This window comes from Corythoichthys intestinalis, chromosome 14 (assembly GCF_030265065.1).
Source record: "Corythoichthys intestinalis isolate RoL2023-P3 chromosome 14, ASM3026506v1, whole genome shotgun sequence".
Lineage (NCBI taxonomy): Eukaryota > Metazoa > Chordata > Actinopteri > Syngnathiformes > Syngnathidae > Corythoichthys > Corythoichthys intestinalis.
In genome coordinates this window covers 42,692,478-42,710,033 of record NC_080408.1, presented here as the reverse complement: position 1 = coordinate 42,710,033, position 17,556 = coordinate 42,692,478, and the positions used below count along the sequence as shown (strand labels likewise).

The window sequence follows — 17,556 nt, the reverse complement described above, 5'->3', positions numbered from 1 at the left end:
CCGCCACTCAAACACACCGGAACTAGCGTTGAAGTTGAATCTTTGTGTCAAAATGATTCAATCGAAAAAAAGTGCCTTCAAAACTTTTCCCACTTCAAAAAAAAAGTGTGTTCAAAACTTTTTCCACTTTGAAAAAAAAAAAAAAAGAGTTTAAAACTTTTTGCTTTTCAAAAAAGTGATACTTCAATAAAAAATATATATATTTCAAATAAAAAAAATATAATATATATTTTTGCAAATTATTTTTTTCTTTGATTAAAAATAGTTTTTTGATTAAAGCAACTTTTATTGCGATTGAATGATTTTGACACAAATGTCCTACCCCTAATATGGCTTGAACACAAAAAGGATTGCTTCAATCAAAGAAAACGGTTTGAATGAAAAATAAAGTGTTCAAATGCGAATATCTGAGTCTCAAATATTTTTTCACATTCAAACCTTTTTTTCTACGATTGAATTTTTAAAAATTTTGGATTGAAGTGATTTTTCTTTTGAAAATATTTTTTTTTTTTGTTTGAAGCGACTTAATTTTTGATTGAATAATAAAGACACAAATGTCCTAGCCAAAATGTGGTCCAAACGCAAAATGACACGACTTCAATCAAAAATGGTGTTTCAATAAAAAAAAAAACTTGACTTAAATTAAAAAAAAAAAAATTCAATCAAAGAAAAATAGTTTTCAAATATATTTTTTTGAGTTTCAAATTTATTTTTGCATTCAAACACATTTTTTTTTTATTGAAGAGATGTTTTCTTTGATTGAAAATATATATTTTGATTGAAGCAACTTTTTATTTGATTGAAGCAACTTTTTTTTTGATTGAATAATAAAGACACAAATCTACCTCCATAAATATGAATACCTTCACAAAAAACTTCACATAGTGTGGTCAATGTTTTTTTTATTTATTTATTTATTTATTTTTGTGAGAAAAAAAAAAGTAATTATCACCAATTACTTTGCCAAGTAACTAATTACTCTTACATTCAGGTAATTGAGTTACTAACGCAATTACTTTTTGGGAGAAGTAATTTGTAACTATAATTAATTACTTTTTTTCAGTAAGGTTAACAACACTGCTGCTCAGACACATGAATAATTACAGGGAACATTGTTAACCACGATATATGATCCTTTTAATTTCATATGGGAAATATGTTTACTCCACTAGAGGTCACTCATGCTCTATGGACGAATGCTGTCTCATTTCTGTAGATTTTTTTTCGCTCACTGAAATTGAATGAGTATTTTTTGGTAATTCTTTGGCTTAATTTGGTTTTGTACAGGTTATAGCAAGGGGCGTAGGTTTGGTCTCAACATTGGTAAGAATGATATAACAGCATAACCTGCATGTACACTTTTTGCTTGGGATGGAACATTAATAACACCAAACAGATTGGGTGAACGGGGATCAGGGGTACATTACTCACAAATATGAACCCAATTAATTGATATGATAAATCAGGGGTGCTCATTACGTCGATCACGATTGACCAGTCGATCACAGCGCTAATGTGGGTAGACCCCCCCCCCAAAAAAAAAAAAACCAAATAGGCAGAGTTCCAGCGGAGTTCACTATATTTCTCACTGTTTAATTCAGGTTCACAGTAGAAAACAAGAAAAGAAGGACACTTCTATTCAGCTTCCTATTCGAATTTTGCAGATTAGCAAGTTCACACAGTTTAATGTTGTGCTATCTCTGACGCAGGTAGCTTGGAGGTAGTTTCAGTAGCAAAATTTGTGGTGTGTTTGCCACCTCCAACAACATTGGCGTCTTTTTAAATTACTTACAGTGGCTGCTGCTGGCCAAAAAAAACTTCTAATTGGAAGTGGCATTTTGTCGACATGTATTTCTGTCGGTGCTGTGTGCCGGGGGTAAGTCAAGTCATCAGCCAATCAAACGTGCGATTGAGGGGGGAAAAAATTGACCAGCGCATTCAGAAAGTGAAAAGAGGTAAATATTAGTTTGAACTAGGGCTGTCAAAATTATCGCGTTAACGGGTGGTAATTAATTTTTTTAATTAATCACGTTAAAATATTTGACGCATTTAACGCACATACCCCGCTCAAACAGATTAAAATAACAGTGTAATGTCCACTTGTTACTTGTGTTTTTTGGTGTATTGTCGCCCTCTGCTGGCGCTTGGGTGCGTCTGATTTTATGGGTTTCAGCACCATGAGCAATGTGTAATTATTGACATCAACAATGGCGAGCTACTAGTTTATTTTTTGATTGAAAATTTTACAAATTTTATTAAAACGAAAACATTAAGAGGGGTTTAAATATAAAATTTCTATAACTTGTACTAACACTTATCTTTTAAGAACTACAAGTCTTTCTATCCATGGATCGCTTTAACAGAATGTTAATAATGTTAATGCCATATTGTTGATTTATTGTTATAATAAACAAATACAGTACTTATGTACCGTATGTTGAATGTATACTGGACTGTCTCAGAAAATTAGAATACACAATATTCTAATTTTCTGAGACAGTCCTGTACATTAATCCACCATTTAAAGCAGGGGTGTCCAAACTTTTTGCAAAGGGGACCAGATTTGGCGTGGTAAAAATGTGGGGGGCCGACCTTGGCTGACGTCCTTTACATAGAACAATATACAGGACTGTCTCAGAAAATTAGAATATTGTGTATTCTAATTTTCTGAGAGTCCAGTATATATATGCGTCTTGTGTCTTATCTTTCCATTCCAACAATAATTTACAGAAAAATATGGCATATTTTATAGATAATTTGAATTGCGATTAATTACGATTAATTAATTTTTAAGCTGTAATTAACTCGATTAAAATTTTTAATCGTTTGACAGCCCTAGTTTGAACATAATAAAAATAATTCACTTAATAATGGTCGAGTCAATTTTATCCTTACACAATATGGGAAGACAATTTAAATTACCTACATAACTGAACTCACTATATATTGCATATAAGGTTGGGTGGGACAATTTGAGCATCCTGAAAAGTTGGTAGTGTTATGTCCCTACCGTCCCTATGCAAACCTATGCCCTTGGGTTATAGTACAGTATAATAATAACAGTTTATATAGATAACTTTGTGCTGAGAAAAAATACCATTGTTTAAAAAAAAATCAAATAACATAAGCAGTTACTCCCAATGTTACTCAATGAGTAGATTTTTTTTTCATCGAATACTTTTTACTTGTACTTGAGTACGTTTTTTGTATGACTAATTTTACTTTTATTTGAGTAATATTATTTTGTAGTAACGCTACTTTTACTTGAGTAAAACATTTGGTTACTCTACCCATCTCTGCTACTTTCACCTAATTAGAGAATGTTAGTACTTTTTCTACTTCTGCCTCCACAGCACCACGTGATTAACTTAAGTGACCACCTTGAAAGGGTCTGTGGTGATTGGTGAAACCATCGACCGTAAAAAGAAACAAGCGAGGAAGATGAGCAGGATGAAGATGAGGGTGGTGGGGGGCGCAGCCATGAGGAGGAGCGCTCTCTCTCGGGCACAAGGCGCCGCAAAATGGCTTGACTGAGCAACAAACGCTTCGGAGCACCTACAGTTTTGGAATTGTATTTAATAATGGACGAGCCGAATATCCTTAGACGACGGGGGCTACAGGTAAATCAATTTTAATGAACAAATGGACGCTGTCACATAACGCCGCTTGTTTCCAGGCGAATTACAAGGAGAGTAATAGGAGATAAGCGTTGATTTGCATGGGTGTTGTCAATGTATTCATGAATCATGTGTTGATCATTTGTACGGGTTGTGGCAGTGTCTTGAAGTGACCACGGGTTGTGTTTATTTTGGAGCATCTCATTACAAGGCTTTGGTAAATGGTTGCCTTGGTGATAAGAGGAGAACACATGATCGCGACAGGAACCTCTTTTATCTTCTCCTGAATGCCATGTTTGTTTTTCTAGGATGGGAAAAATTAAGTGCTCTATTAGACCAGTGTTCATTTAATGCAGTTTTCGTGGAAAATATATGAGAATTAACTCACTGGCTGCCATTGACAGAGATAGATGTTCAATTGTTTTAACCTGCGAGGGCTGACAGGGAATGATCGATCATGTTGTTATGAAAAAGTATCTGAACCTTTTGGAATTTTTCACATTTCCGCATAAAATCACCATCAAATGTGATCTGATCTTTGTCAAAATCACACAGATGTAAAAACAGTGTCTGCTTTAACTAAAACCACCCAAACATTTATAGGTCTTCATATTTTAATGAGGATAGTATGCAAACAATGACAAAAGGGGGAAAATAAGTAAGCGAACCATCATATTTAATATTTTGTACAACCCCCCCAATGGCAGGAATGACTTCAACCAGACGCTTCCTGTAGCCTCAGATCAGTCTGGCACATCGATCAGGACTAATCTTGGCCCATTCTTCTCTACAAAGCTGCTGTAGTTCAGTCAGATACCTGGGATGTCTGGCATGAATCGCTGTCTTTAGGTCAAGATAAGACACAAGACGGATATATACATTCAACATACAGTACATAAGTACTGTATTTGTTTATTATAAAAATAAATCAACAAGATGGCATTAACATTATTAACATTCTTTTAAAGCGATCCATGGATAGAAAGACTTGTAGTGATTAAAAGATAAATGTTAGTACAAGTTATAGAAATTTTATATTAAAACCCCTCTTAATGTTTTCGTTTTAATAAAATTTGTAAAATTTTCAATCAAAAAATAAACTACTAACTCGCCATTGTTGATGTCAATAATTACACAATGCTCATGGTGCTGAAACCCATAAAATCAGTCGCACCCAAGTGCCAGCAGAGGGCGACAAAACACCCAAAAACACAAGTAACAAGTGGACATTAAACTGTGCTGTCATTTTAATCTGTTTGAGCGGGGCATGTGCGTTAAACGCGTCAAATATTTTAACGTGATTAATTTAAAAAATTAATTACCGCCCGTAAACACGATAATTTTGACAGCCCTACTCCTAATACTACGATACTATATTTAGTGTAGTATAGTATATATACTATATATATATATTATAATAATAATAATATTCCACCTATTAACCTGTCCAATATATCAAAAATATAATTTTAATTGCTTTAAGTGGAATGTAATTGATTTTATTAAATGATTGTGTACATTATGTCATATAAAATCGATTGAAGGCTCTTTAATCTAAATTAAGGTATCGCTCTCCAAAGAATCAATGTCGTATCATCATTATATTGGTGATTTATACGCTTAATATATACGTAGATGAACAGAGGTACATCATTAGTCATAAATGAATGAGACAGGCCGGTCGGCTAAATTGCCAAACCCGCGAAAATGGGGAACACCAGCATTTCCGTATACACAATCTATGAAAGTTGAGCACATGGTCAGCGTGGTGAAGTAAAAACTACTATGTTGTCAGTGACTCGTGACCTATTTGTAACCCATGAAATTAGGCCACACTGCAGCTAATGACATTTACATGCTCTGAGAAGGAAGTCAGGATTCCTAATTTGGTTTCTCTATTTCTTTATTTCAGAAGGAGCTGAGTCTTCCACGAAGAGGAAATGTGTAAGTGTGACAAATTCCTTCTCTTCTGACTGGATTATTCGCCTGACAGTTTATCAGTGGCTGTCAACAGTACCGGCATTTCATTGCTGTATACATTGACCTGGCCCAGCGTCCTGAGAGATAAGGGCGGTCTAGTCAAAGTGGTCTCACTGCTCTGACTGGTTTTATGTTAACTCAAGTGGAAAAGTGGTAACGTGTCGGCAGGGCACGGTTTGAATATTGATGTTTTTTAACTTGTGGTTCCCGGGCTTTGAGTTCATAGGGCAATGTGTTTTAAGATTGGGAAAACATTGTGTTAACTTTTAAGAGGAGGCGGCATCTGTCTTAACAAACTTTAACCAGTTCCCTAACATTTGCACTGTTTTTATTAAGAAGATTATAGTGCGTATGACACCAAAAAGCATGTTTATTTCATATTTCACACTGTGTTTTATGCTGCTGAATGAAATGGACTGCTTGGATGTGTGTGGAAGCGATCGTTATATATGTTAAGTTTTTGAATCCCGCGCCATGAAAATGAGTAACTTCCCGCTCCAGTCTCGGGTTTAGGACGAATGCGAATGTGACGTCACCCGGGTCAGCGTCTCACAATACAGCATTGCTTTATAGCATGCAGATGGACTGCAGAGTCAGCTGATTTTGCGGATTAATTTGTTTATTTTTGGCATCATGCCAGCCAATCGGCTGCAGAAAACTGATGCTGCACCAGGGAGAGGTGTGTGAGCCTTTTTGGGTTTCAAAAGGTTCCAGTTCAAGGCAGATATTGGTCAAAACAAGCCCTACTACTGTGGGACGATTGGACTTACGAGGAAGAGAGTAAACATCGTATTTGTTATTACGTCAAATACTGGGACTATGGCACACGTCTTAATACGGAGGTGACTTGCATTTTGTGGCTGATTGTCCACAGAGCATGCCACTTGGCCGCACACCCTCCTCGGTCCCGCGCACCCACTGGGAGAGCGCTATACTCAGCTTATTGCCCTCTTTGTGTGCCCGGTGTTCTGTCAAATTTTCAACTCCATCTGAAAACTTTGTGTTAAAAATGGCCGCGAATACAGCGGTTACAAAGTAAACACTACAAACTTTCTTTAAATAAAGGACTTTTTACTCATGTTTGCTCATGAACGGACATGTAGAAAAGTTCTCCTCAGACACATCCTGTCATGTTAGCTGCACAATAGCTGCACGATGCTCTCTCACTGTTTAAGGCTTCGCCATGTAGTAAAGCATTATTTTACACATTCATTTTGCCACATTCATGTAGACAATGTGGCAGCTACACGCTCCTCTGACGTCGGCCGGTTTGACCATCTGCTTCCCCGGCTCTCCTGCCCGCAGCAGGGGAACGAATCCAACGAGCTGTAACTTGCTCGCCGTAGGGCAGGTTGCCAATCGGCCAAGAACAATCGACAACCCCGCTGCTGTGTGACATGATCCTGGGTAGTTTTGTGTGATTTTTCGCTTCGAAAGCCGAGAAAAAGACTTTGAAACATCACTCGGTTCGGGTTAGCATATCGGCTAGCTATCATGCCTCCTGGTTTGTTTATGCGCTCTGAAGCCGAGGCAGGGAAATGACCAAACTCTGGTGGCATAAAATGTTGTTTGGGAGGTGTTTTGACCATTATGGAGTAATTTTGCCATGCCGTACTGAATAAATGCATTTTAATAGTTCATATTCCATTTAGCACAAGACTGTTATTTGTCATGACCATACCATTTATTTAGCAATTGGGGAAAAATACTTAGATAAAAAGAATATCCTGTAAAAATATTGGAGTAGAGAGACTTAAACAATTACATTTTGTGGCTCTCTTCGTCACATTTTCCTTGTTCTGAATAATCCCCCCTCAATGGGCTGAATTCTAAATCAGATGAAACCATGACCCTGCTGACGTCATCCGCCTGTTGGGGACGCTTTAGACCTATAATGGTAGGCGTGGTTAAACGGCAGATTAAAAGACTAATTTCTCGTCATCTTCGCTTTGCCAAATTGTTGTAAATAGTTGAATCGTCTCAAAATATGATTCCACTTCACATAATAATGCTGTTTAATACTTTTTTTATCCTGTCATAGGCACTTTACGTTTATGTTCACTGAGCAGTCTGTCAATTGGTGTGGATCTATTTTTGCTGAAATGGAACCTTTTGGCTTTTGATTGTGTAATTTCTTGTTGATGTTTTTGATTGTTTCTTTTATCCAAATAGTCTTCAAAAACATGAATAAAACTGACTGTAAAATGAGAGGGAATAAAACTTTGGACCTCCTGTATGCCAATGTGAAGATTGCATAAAATACAACACTTCTTTCTTGCTTATCTGTGGAATCTGACCAATTTGATACAATACAAACTGGTTACTGTGGTGGATTAGCAGGCAGATAACAGAATGAAGATTGTGCTAGTTTGGTAAAGAGACAGAGGAGGCGCTGCAGGGTTGTCTGAATGTCACTGACAGCTCTGGAAAAAAAAGTTAAATATTAAAATTATAATAATGTATAAAACAAATATTAATAAAAGGATGGCCGTATCTATTCATGAGGTTAACATTTGCGTTTTTGCAATTAGATGACTACTCTACGGTACTTTGATGCCTATTCACCAAAAACAAATGTAACATTTATGATCTTACACTACATGTGTTGCAAAGTTATGCCCAGTATATTCCAGTTCGATATTTACATTTATAAATACAGCGTTTACAATTAACAGGCGTTTTATTGACGTGTTTTATGTTGGCCGCCGTGACCTAGTTCCAAATATTTCCTGTTTAGTCAGTGGCTGGCTCATGACATGACTGCTTTATTTATTTTCCCAATTCTTCCTTTGGTACTTGAAAGCAACGACATTTCTCCTCCCTTCAGCGCAAATTTCTGCACATGCGCTGTTCGACGCTGCCGTGCCTGGAAAGTTTTTTTTATATCAGTCTTTATATTTTTTGTCGCAGTTATCAGTCGATAATGTGGCATTCTGGTACAGATAGGCTTTTCCCGAAGCGCTACGGGTGACTGGGGCGACCTAGAAGGACGGGACATGGCTGTAAAAGCGGCTCGTTATCACCGAGCTGGTGAGCTGTGGGTCCGGGCTCAATTTTCACCCAAGCTCAACGACGGACTAACCAGGCTAAGCTAGCCGACACCGGTGAAGCTCCACTGGGGAAGACTCTGACATGGGCGCTTGGCTGTAGAGGACAACTCCCATACCTGGCTTGTCTTGATCGGTCACCACTATCGCTACCACCATGGCTGACCAAAACCATTACTGGACGGTGTTGCCGAGCTACAAAACTAGTTTTGTTACCGGAGCCATGATGAAAAGGACTAAAGGGTAAAAAAAAAAAAAAAAAAAAAACACGTCAAAATATTTCAAATGCCGTAGCACTAGTTGTATTTCCTTACGTAGCTCCACTACTAGCTTATCGGAGGTTCACTGCTAAGTTTCAGGAATACAAAAGAATTTATGATGACTGCATTGTGGTATATGTGTGATAGCCTGTATATCGTATGGCTGTTCCATTCTGAACAGCCTGTATGTGTGTAGACTGCATATTGTCTGCTCTTGTCTGTCGCATAAAACGCCACAAAGTACTAGTGCAGATGCAGATCGATTTTCCGACGTGACCACGATGTGAGATTCTCTCTGGGAGATGGATTGAATTAGCTCCCCCCAAACGAGTATGTATGTCCCGTTATGAACTGTAAAACCAGCTTGTAACGTTAATTTCGAGCCTTTTGTAGTTTATGGCAGCCTTATCCGTCTTCTTTTTGATGCCTTCGACGATGATGGACGTTCAGTCATTTTGAACTGGGAGGCTTGACAGTGATAGAATATGGGGAGAAAGTTGTCTCAAAAATATTCACACAAATACATCGGCGAGTCACACATATTTTGTAGATCGACAAATATATCCAAGATTATCACATGTATTTTGGAGACCCACAATTATATCTGTAATTTTCACGTGTTTTTGAAATCCACAAATATATCCCCGAAATTCACGGTTTTTTTTTGTTGTGCGTGCACTTATCATGAATTACGGAATTACGAAATCAGCGGCCGGGTGTATTTATTATTATGAGAAACATCACAAGAAAAAGCCAAATATTCTCACACAAGCAGATTTGCAATTTACACGTTTTTCAGATTCACAAATACAGGTCCTGCAAGTTTGTACATGTTAGTCCATGATCAAACGTAAGTAATATTCCTTCCTAAAGTTTGTAGCGTTTACTCTGGAATTGCTTTATTCGCAGCCATTTTTCTCGTTACGCGCATGGGCAGAACTGCAAAGTTGCAATTTCTGATGGGTTGCAAAATTTGGCAGAACACCGGGCTTACCTAGTATGACTCTAGCGACATAATCATGTCATCTGTTCAACCCTTTAATTTGAACCCGAGAGCAACATTAATGAGCATGAAAGCACTGTCGATATTTCACAAAACGAGCAGCAAAAGCAAAATGAACAGGAAAGACAGGATGAGACGAGACGAGAGTATGACATAACCGGTGTTCTGCCAAAATGTGCTACACCGATGAAACGTCCTACAAGAGGCGAATTTGACACCCACAGTACTACGGTGCACTTTCAGCTTATTTTGTTTAGATACATACAGGCAGAACATACTAAAGTTGCCTTAAAGGGTATGACAACACGTGGGGAAATGCTAATATTCCATCATTTATCCATCAACGCATGCCTTTTGAATTCATATCATGCCACTTCGTGTAATTACACACATCGCAACACCAAGAAAATGATAGAAATTAGGTCGATTGTCAAGCTAAAACGACCCGCCCCCGAGATGCCGGAAATCTAGCATATTGTGTGCGTGACGTCACTATAAGGAAACAACCGGCTCAGTGCTTAGTACTGAATGGCGGCGATGATGGCGGACAATTTTGTTTCTAGTTGCAGCGACGAATCCGACGTAACAAACATTCTTCTAATGGTGACGAGGAGAGTTATGAACCTTTCTTTGGTGTTTTGGGTTATCAATTTGAGCCCAAACGAAAGCCAATGCAGCCTAATGAAAGGATCATTGAGGGGACCAATCACACTGATGAAACACCGGCGGCAACAGAAACACCGAATGGTTTGTTTTGCATTTCTTTTTGTGAAGCTGATACACCGTGACCGCAAAATAAAGTAATGTATAGAATAATTATCATTTAATGTGCTATCATCGGTTTTCGCTCTACCAACCGACACAAATATGAATGGGATTAGAGGATTTGTTCTATATATTTTACGAGCGATAATTTATACGTGTGTCCAGTCCTATATCCAATGCGTGATGTTTTTTATTATAAAAGAGTACTCACCCTGGCCATTTCCCTCCTTTGCGTTGCCTGGGATGGTGGGGTGGTCTCATCAGAGCCAGTCATCGTCCTCTTTCTTGTTATCTCGGGACATTTAGGTGGCTGCGCACGTAGGTGGGCACCGCATCTGCTTTCAGCAGCAATTTCTTAGCAAAACCTGATTTCATTTGTCCATAGTTCGTATAGCTTTCAGGTGTAAAATGCGCACCACACAAAACTGCCGGAGGCTGGGTCTGCAAAATTAGCCCTCTTAGCACTGACGAACTTTACTCATTGTCTGCGTAGTCCAGCTCTTTTTCTCGCGTTCGGGAACTCATGGGTACTACATTGCGACAAATGGCTATTTGTAAATCACATAGCATGACAGGTTTGAACCATTTTAGCGATTTTTTTTGATAAAACACGAACGCAACTCTCTGGTCGATAAACAACGATGGCACCTGCCTCGACCTTTTGTGTTTCCTTGTTATGACGTCTCCGCCTCATTCGGCTGTTTCTGGAATACTTTCAGAAATGTTCGTAATTTTCGATCTATTTTCGATAATTGCGCATGCTCATGAATGCGATTTTTTTTGTTTTGTTTTTTTGTTAACTTTATTAATATTTGTTATCTTGCCACATAACGGTTCTATTGATATCTCACAGGCCCTTAGTGTTTTCATACCCTTTAAGAAAATACTTAAATGTAGTAATATCAAATAAGGGTGGTTTAAATACGTTATGTGACTAATGTGGTCAACAGATCAACAATTTGCTTTAAAGCTACCACAAGAAAACACAATGCTCAAAAGTATGAGCTATATGTTGAACAATAGGATATAATGGGAACGTATTGGCTCCGGCGCTATTTTTTGCCGGACCCGGAACGAAGATGCATTTTGCGTAGTTGGTAACAAGGAAGCCGAACTTTTAACAGCATGTCTGCCGCGATAAATCGCAGCGGAAAACTTACCGCCTTCATTTTCATTTACCATGCGATAAATGGAATTAAATTGCGACAGGCTTCAGTATTTGTTATTTTTGTTATTTTTAGTGGACACTTGTGCCCCATTAGTTTGTTTTGCTGATAATGGAAACATAATGGTGCGTGCAGTGAGATTTTTTTCCCTACTGCATAGTTTAAAATGCTTTAATTTTTAGTTGGGATCACATCAGTCACACAACCTACTCATTACTGTAGCTTTTAGTGGAGCCTAGTGATTTTAGCAGCATCTTCCCATGGGGACACATAGAACATTGAGCTATTGTATAGTCTTAATTTTATAACACAAGAAGCATCTATTATGTTTCATCTAACCAGAGATAAAGCCTAACAGTGACTGATTAAATAGAAGACATATTTGATAGCTTTCGTGTTGAGCTTCATACGTTTTAAGTCAAACATTTGTTGACTGCTAGTCCTGTGTTTTAGGTTTTGTCAGTTAACAGCATAAACACTAAGTACAAGAGCGTGAATCTGCCTCAACAGCGACCCAGAAATGCCAGGATCTATCATTGTTATCGTCGCCTTAATTATTTATTTTGTTTAAAGGTCGCATGTTGGAGAGGGAGGAAATGCCACAAAATCTGATCAACTTTGCAGACCGCTGTTCTGCTGCAAAAATTTTATCCTAGACCTATAGAAAAAAAATGTCGCATGTTGAGATACCTTTTACCCAGTTGGAAAAAAATCATATGGCAGCAAAGAAAATTTCAACGTACTGTTATTTTTTTTTTTTTTAAGGGGTCTGTGTCTGCACCTACTCGAAGATATTCAGATCACGTAGTCCAAGTCAGTAAAGGTTTTAGGGTTGTGACGCTAGTACTGTGGAGCAGAGTCATTAAATCTTTATTACTTAAAAAAAATCCAAGGTTTTCAGTCAGTCAGAGGCTGACCAGCGTCCTGGAAAATTGTTTGACCTTGAAAATTGCCTATGGCATTATGGACACACCGAGCAAGTGACTAAAGTCTGCAGAATTCATATCGAGGCAACTTGACTCTTTTCGGTTGTTAAAGACATTTCTCCTTCAATCCATAAGGCTTTAGCTCTTGTGGATATACAGAGTTGGGTTATCTAATCTCGGTAATTCCGACACGACCCATAGCACATTCTGTGCATTGACTTCCGCCACTGTGTAAGAATGTTCTTCTCATTCATGGTGATATTTGCAGTGGTATGGAGTGACTGGATGGTTAAAGGTCATGGGATAAAATGGGTGCCTCTTCGCTCTATAACTATCAAACAAGCCTTATTTTGTAGGATGAGGTGTTGTTCTTTCAGCCAATTCACAAAACACTCCCAAATGGTTTGCTCATATTGTATACATTGGGCAAATAAGTATTTAGTCAACCACCAATTGTGTAAGTTCTCCTACTTGAAAAGATTAGAGAGGCCGGAATTGTCAACACTGTTAGAGGCCTGTAATTGTCAACATGGGTAAACCTCAACCATGAGAGACAGAATGTGAAAAAAAACCCAGAAAATCACATTGTTTGATTTTTAAAGAATTTATTTCCTAATTAGAGTGGAAAATAAGTATTTGGTCACCTACAAACAAGCAAGATTTCTGGCTGTCAAAGAGGTCTAACTTCTAACAAGGTCTAACGAGGTCTTACGAGGCTCCACTCGGTACCTGTATTAATGGCACCTGTTGTAACTCATTATCGGTATAAAAGACACCTGTCCACTTGGTGTAAAGAAATCAACTGTGGGAGCAATTATTAGAAAATGGAAGACATACAAGACCACTGATAATCTCCCTCGATCTGGGGCTCCATGCAAGATCTCACCCCGTGGCGTCAAAATGATAACAAGAACGGTGAGCAAAAATCCCAGAAACACACGGGGGGACCTAGTGAATGACCTACAGAGAGCTGGGACCACACTAACAAAGGCTACTATCAGTAACACATTGCGCTGCCAGGGACTCAAATCCTGCACTGCCAGACGTGTCCCTCTGCTAAAGCCAGTACACGTCCAGGCCCGTCTGAGGTTCGCTAGAGAGCATTTGGATGATCCAGAAGAGGACTGGGAGAATGTGTTATGGTCAGATGAAACCAAAATAGAACTTTTTGGTAGAAACACAGGTTCTCGTGTTTGGAAGAGAAAGAATACTGAATTGTATCCGAAGAACACCATACCCACTGTGAAGCATGGGGGTGGAAACATCATGCTTTGGAGCTGTTTTTCTGCAAAGGGACCAGGACGACTGATCTGTGTAAAGCAGGGTTCCCCAACCTTTTTTGCACCACGGACCGGTGTTATTTGGGTCTTTTTTTTTTTTCACGGACCGGTGTTCTGACAAATTTTGCAACCCATCAAAAATTGCAACGATGCGGTTCTGCGCATGCGCGTAACGGTTAACATGGCCGCAAATGCAGCTATTCCAAAGTAAACACTACAAACTTTCTTTATAGAAAGGAATATTAACTTACGTTTGATTTTGAAGGACATGTAGAAAAGTTCTCCTCAGATACATCCTGCCATGTTAGCTGCACACAACAACTCCACACGGCTCTCTCACCATTAACGACGTCGCCTTGTCGTTAAGCATTAATTAAGAAGCCCGCTTCACAAAGATACGATGTTGGAAATTGTAGCAAGGTTTTCAATGCTCTCGTAGCGATGCCAGGATATTCCGGAATGACTTTAATCCAGAACCTCGGTTGAGTTGTTGTTTCAAATGTACGTTTAAGGTCGCCGTCATTTGCGATCTCTACAAGCTGATCCTCATGTTGTACAGAGCTGCTCGAATCACTCGGTTTATTCACAAACGGGTCACGAATCCACTCCATCGCAGTTCGTGGGTCTTCGAGGTTGTAGGCTCATCTTCTGGCTCGTCAGGTGCCCTTTTCGCCGTAAAAAATATCTCCAAAGACGTCTGCTTTCCAGTCATCTTCGCTCGTGAGGGGCTAATTATTTCCGGGAACAAATGTGCTGCGCCCGCGGCCTTGTAATATGTTAGTATCGAGGACAAGCGCCCATAGATATATTATATACACAAAACAAGATGTACCGCTAGCAGTCCAATCAATGGATTTTTGTGACGACATTTTAATCTATCCTGTAGTATTATATCTAGAGTAGACAGGGATATTGGTATGTTAAACGGGCACAGGGTAAATTTGGCCAGAATGCAGTCATTAATAAATTATTATTTCTGTGCGGCCCGGGAGCAAATGCGCCACGGACGGGTACCGGTCCGCTGCCCAGCAGATGGGGACCCCCGGTGTAAAGGAAAGAAATGGGGCCATGTATCGAGAGATTTTGAGTGAAAATCTCCTTCCGTCAGCAAGGGCATTGAAGATGAGACGTGGCTTGGTCTTTCAGCATGACAATGATCCCAAACACACAACCAGGGCAAAAAAGGAGTGGCTTCGTAAGAAGCATTTCAAGGTCCTGGAGTGGCCTAGCCAGTCTCAAGATCTTACCTCCATAGAAAATCTGTGGAGGAAGTTGAAAGCCCGTGTTGCCCAACGACAGCCCCAAAACATCACTGCTCTAGAGGAGATCTGCATGGAGGAATAGGCCAAAATACCAGCAAAAGTGTGAAAAGCTTGTGAAGAGTTACAGAAAACATTTGGCCTCCGTTATTGCCAACAAAGGGTACATAAGAAAGTATTGAGATGGACTTTTGGTATTGACCAAATACTTATTTTCCACCATGATTTGCAAATAGATTCGTTAAGAATCAAACAATGTGATTTTCAGTTTTTTTTCCCCACATTCTGTGTCTCATGGTTGAGGTTTACCCATGTTGACAATTACAGGCCTCTCTAATATTTTCAAGTGGGAGAACTTGCACAATTAGTGGTTGACTAAATACTTATTTGCCCCACTGTATGACCCGCCACCAAATGATTCACAGTGAGCCACTTGTCAAGTGAAGTTTTGCTGATTAAATAAAAGAGGATAACATCAGTTTTCCAATGTCATATCAACTAATTAGCTGTGACAGTTTCAATTCCAACATTTGCTGTTTCGATGCACCTCGTGTTTTATAATCCAACGAGACTTTATTTACGATTTATCACTGCTAAATCGATTTTCCTCCTCTCATAGAGCCCGCAACAACAAGAGAAGGAGTTTGGCGGTCGGGACCCCTTCGCCCACACTCTCACGACCGCTTTCACCTCTCCCACTTGCCACAGGTGCTTGTGTGTTTTTGTGTTTACAGTTGCGTGCAAGATGAGATCTGTTTGTGATTATCTCGTGGCAGTCTCATTTGATGTACTGTGTGCATAATCATGAAGGGGGTCTTGTATGGTGGGATACCCATTTGGCTCTTGTTTTTATGCGGAATGTCACAAGATTGTCAGTATTTTCCCTCCAGTGTCATTTTGTTTATTTCCTGTCTGTGGATCACAATGTGGTAGGGCTATAGTGCATTAACACGGAAATTTGTAGTTTTCTTTTTTTATTGGTTAGGGTTGGGATGATTGGCTGTTTCAGTGCCATTGACGGCGACAGACATCCAATCCATTTGAACTATCGCTGCCCATAGACTTCCTAATTATATTGACGGGGCGCGGGGCCGATTAATAGGGGGCCTATCAAAGCTGACAGAGTGGAAACACAGAGAAGATTATGTTGAAAATTCTTGTGAATAAATGCTTAAATCCCTCAATTCTTTATAGATATGGGCGTAAGACAGTCTTGATTCTTGGTTAAAAGCAAAAAAAAAAAAAAAAAAAAAACGACAGCATTTATTTTACGTAAATATGTCGAATGTGCTGCTAGTCTTTAAGTCACTGTGGCGCCGCCTTTTCACCAAAAATTTACGTTGAAATTTTTGTGACTAAATGCTTAAAGCCCTGAATTCTTTGTAGATATCCACATAAAACAGTCTCGATTCTTGGTTATAAGCAAAAAAAAAAAAAAAAAACAAAAAAAAGGCAGTTAGCATTTATTATACATACTGTAGTGTACATATGTTGTATGTGCTGCTGGTCTTTAAGTCACTGTGGTGCCACCTTGTCACCACAAAGAGCTTTTTACGTTGAAATTCTTGTGAATAAACGCTTAAATCCCTGAATTCATTATAGATATGGGTGTAAAACAGTGTCTATTCTTGGTTAAAAGCCAAAAAAAAAAAAAAAATGGGCAGTTAGCTTTTATTTTACGTAAATATGTCGAACGCGATGCTAGTCTGTTAGTCAATGTGGCGGCTTTAAGTCACTGTGGTGCCGCCTTGTTACAACAAAGACCTTTTTTTGTTTAAAATTCTTGGGAATAAATGCTTAAATCCCTGAATTTTTTATAGCTATGGACGTAAAACAGTTTCGATTCTTGGTTGAAAGCAAAAAAAATGGGCAGGAGGAGTTATTTTACGGAAATATTGCAAAGTATAACGCCAATTCTATTGCGGCTAATTTCTCCTGTTGATTTATTCACGTTTCAAAATGCATGCATGGTACGAAAAATATATTACCTTGAATCCTCCAATAAATCACTCCTGAGACAATCCTTCCTGTTTGTATGCGGTGCAGCTTTTGTACTTTTTCAACTTAAATCCGGCATTAGATCGCAGCGTGCGTGTGTTTGAGAATAACTCCTCTTGATGTGGGCAGGCCCCCCACTTAAAGGCGTGGCGCAGTTTCTGACGGATGTGACCCGTCAATATCATTATGAATTCTATGCGCTGCCATCCCTTCCAGTTCAAATGGAGTTGGACGTCTGTCACCATCAATGGCAAC

General features: G+C 38.9%; 1 protein-coding gene across 7 annotated transcripts in view; it reads left to right on the top strand.

The window, feature by feature from the left end:
* Positions 1 to 3,461: 3,461 nt before the first annotated feature.
* mast3a (microtubule associated serine/threonine kinase 3a) overlaps positions 3,462 to 17,556 on the top strand; it is a 70,038-nt gene continuing 55,943 nt past the window's right edge. For 3 of the 7 annotated variants that reach the window (XM_057856824.1, XM_057856823.1, XM_057856819.1), the window contains exons 1-2: positions 8,321 to 8,887; positions 15,923 to 16,011. In XM_057856824.1, coding sequence (XP_057712807.1) covers positions 8,802 to 8,887; positions 15,923 to 16,011 — 175 coding nt within the window. In that variant the 5' untranslated portion in view covers positions 8,321 to 8,801. Of the gene's footprint in view, positions 3,621 to 5,529; positions 5,562 to 8,320; positions 8,888 to 15,922; positions 16,012 to 17,556 lie in introns of those variants that run through there. The other 4 variants (XM_057856818.1, XM_057856821.1, XM_057856822.1 and 1 more) reach the window with 3 other exon arrangements.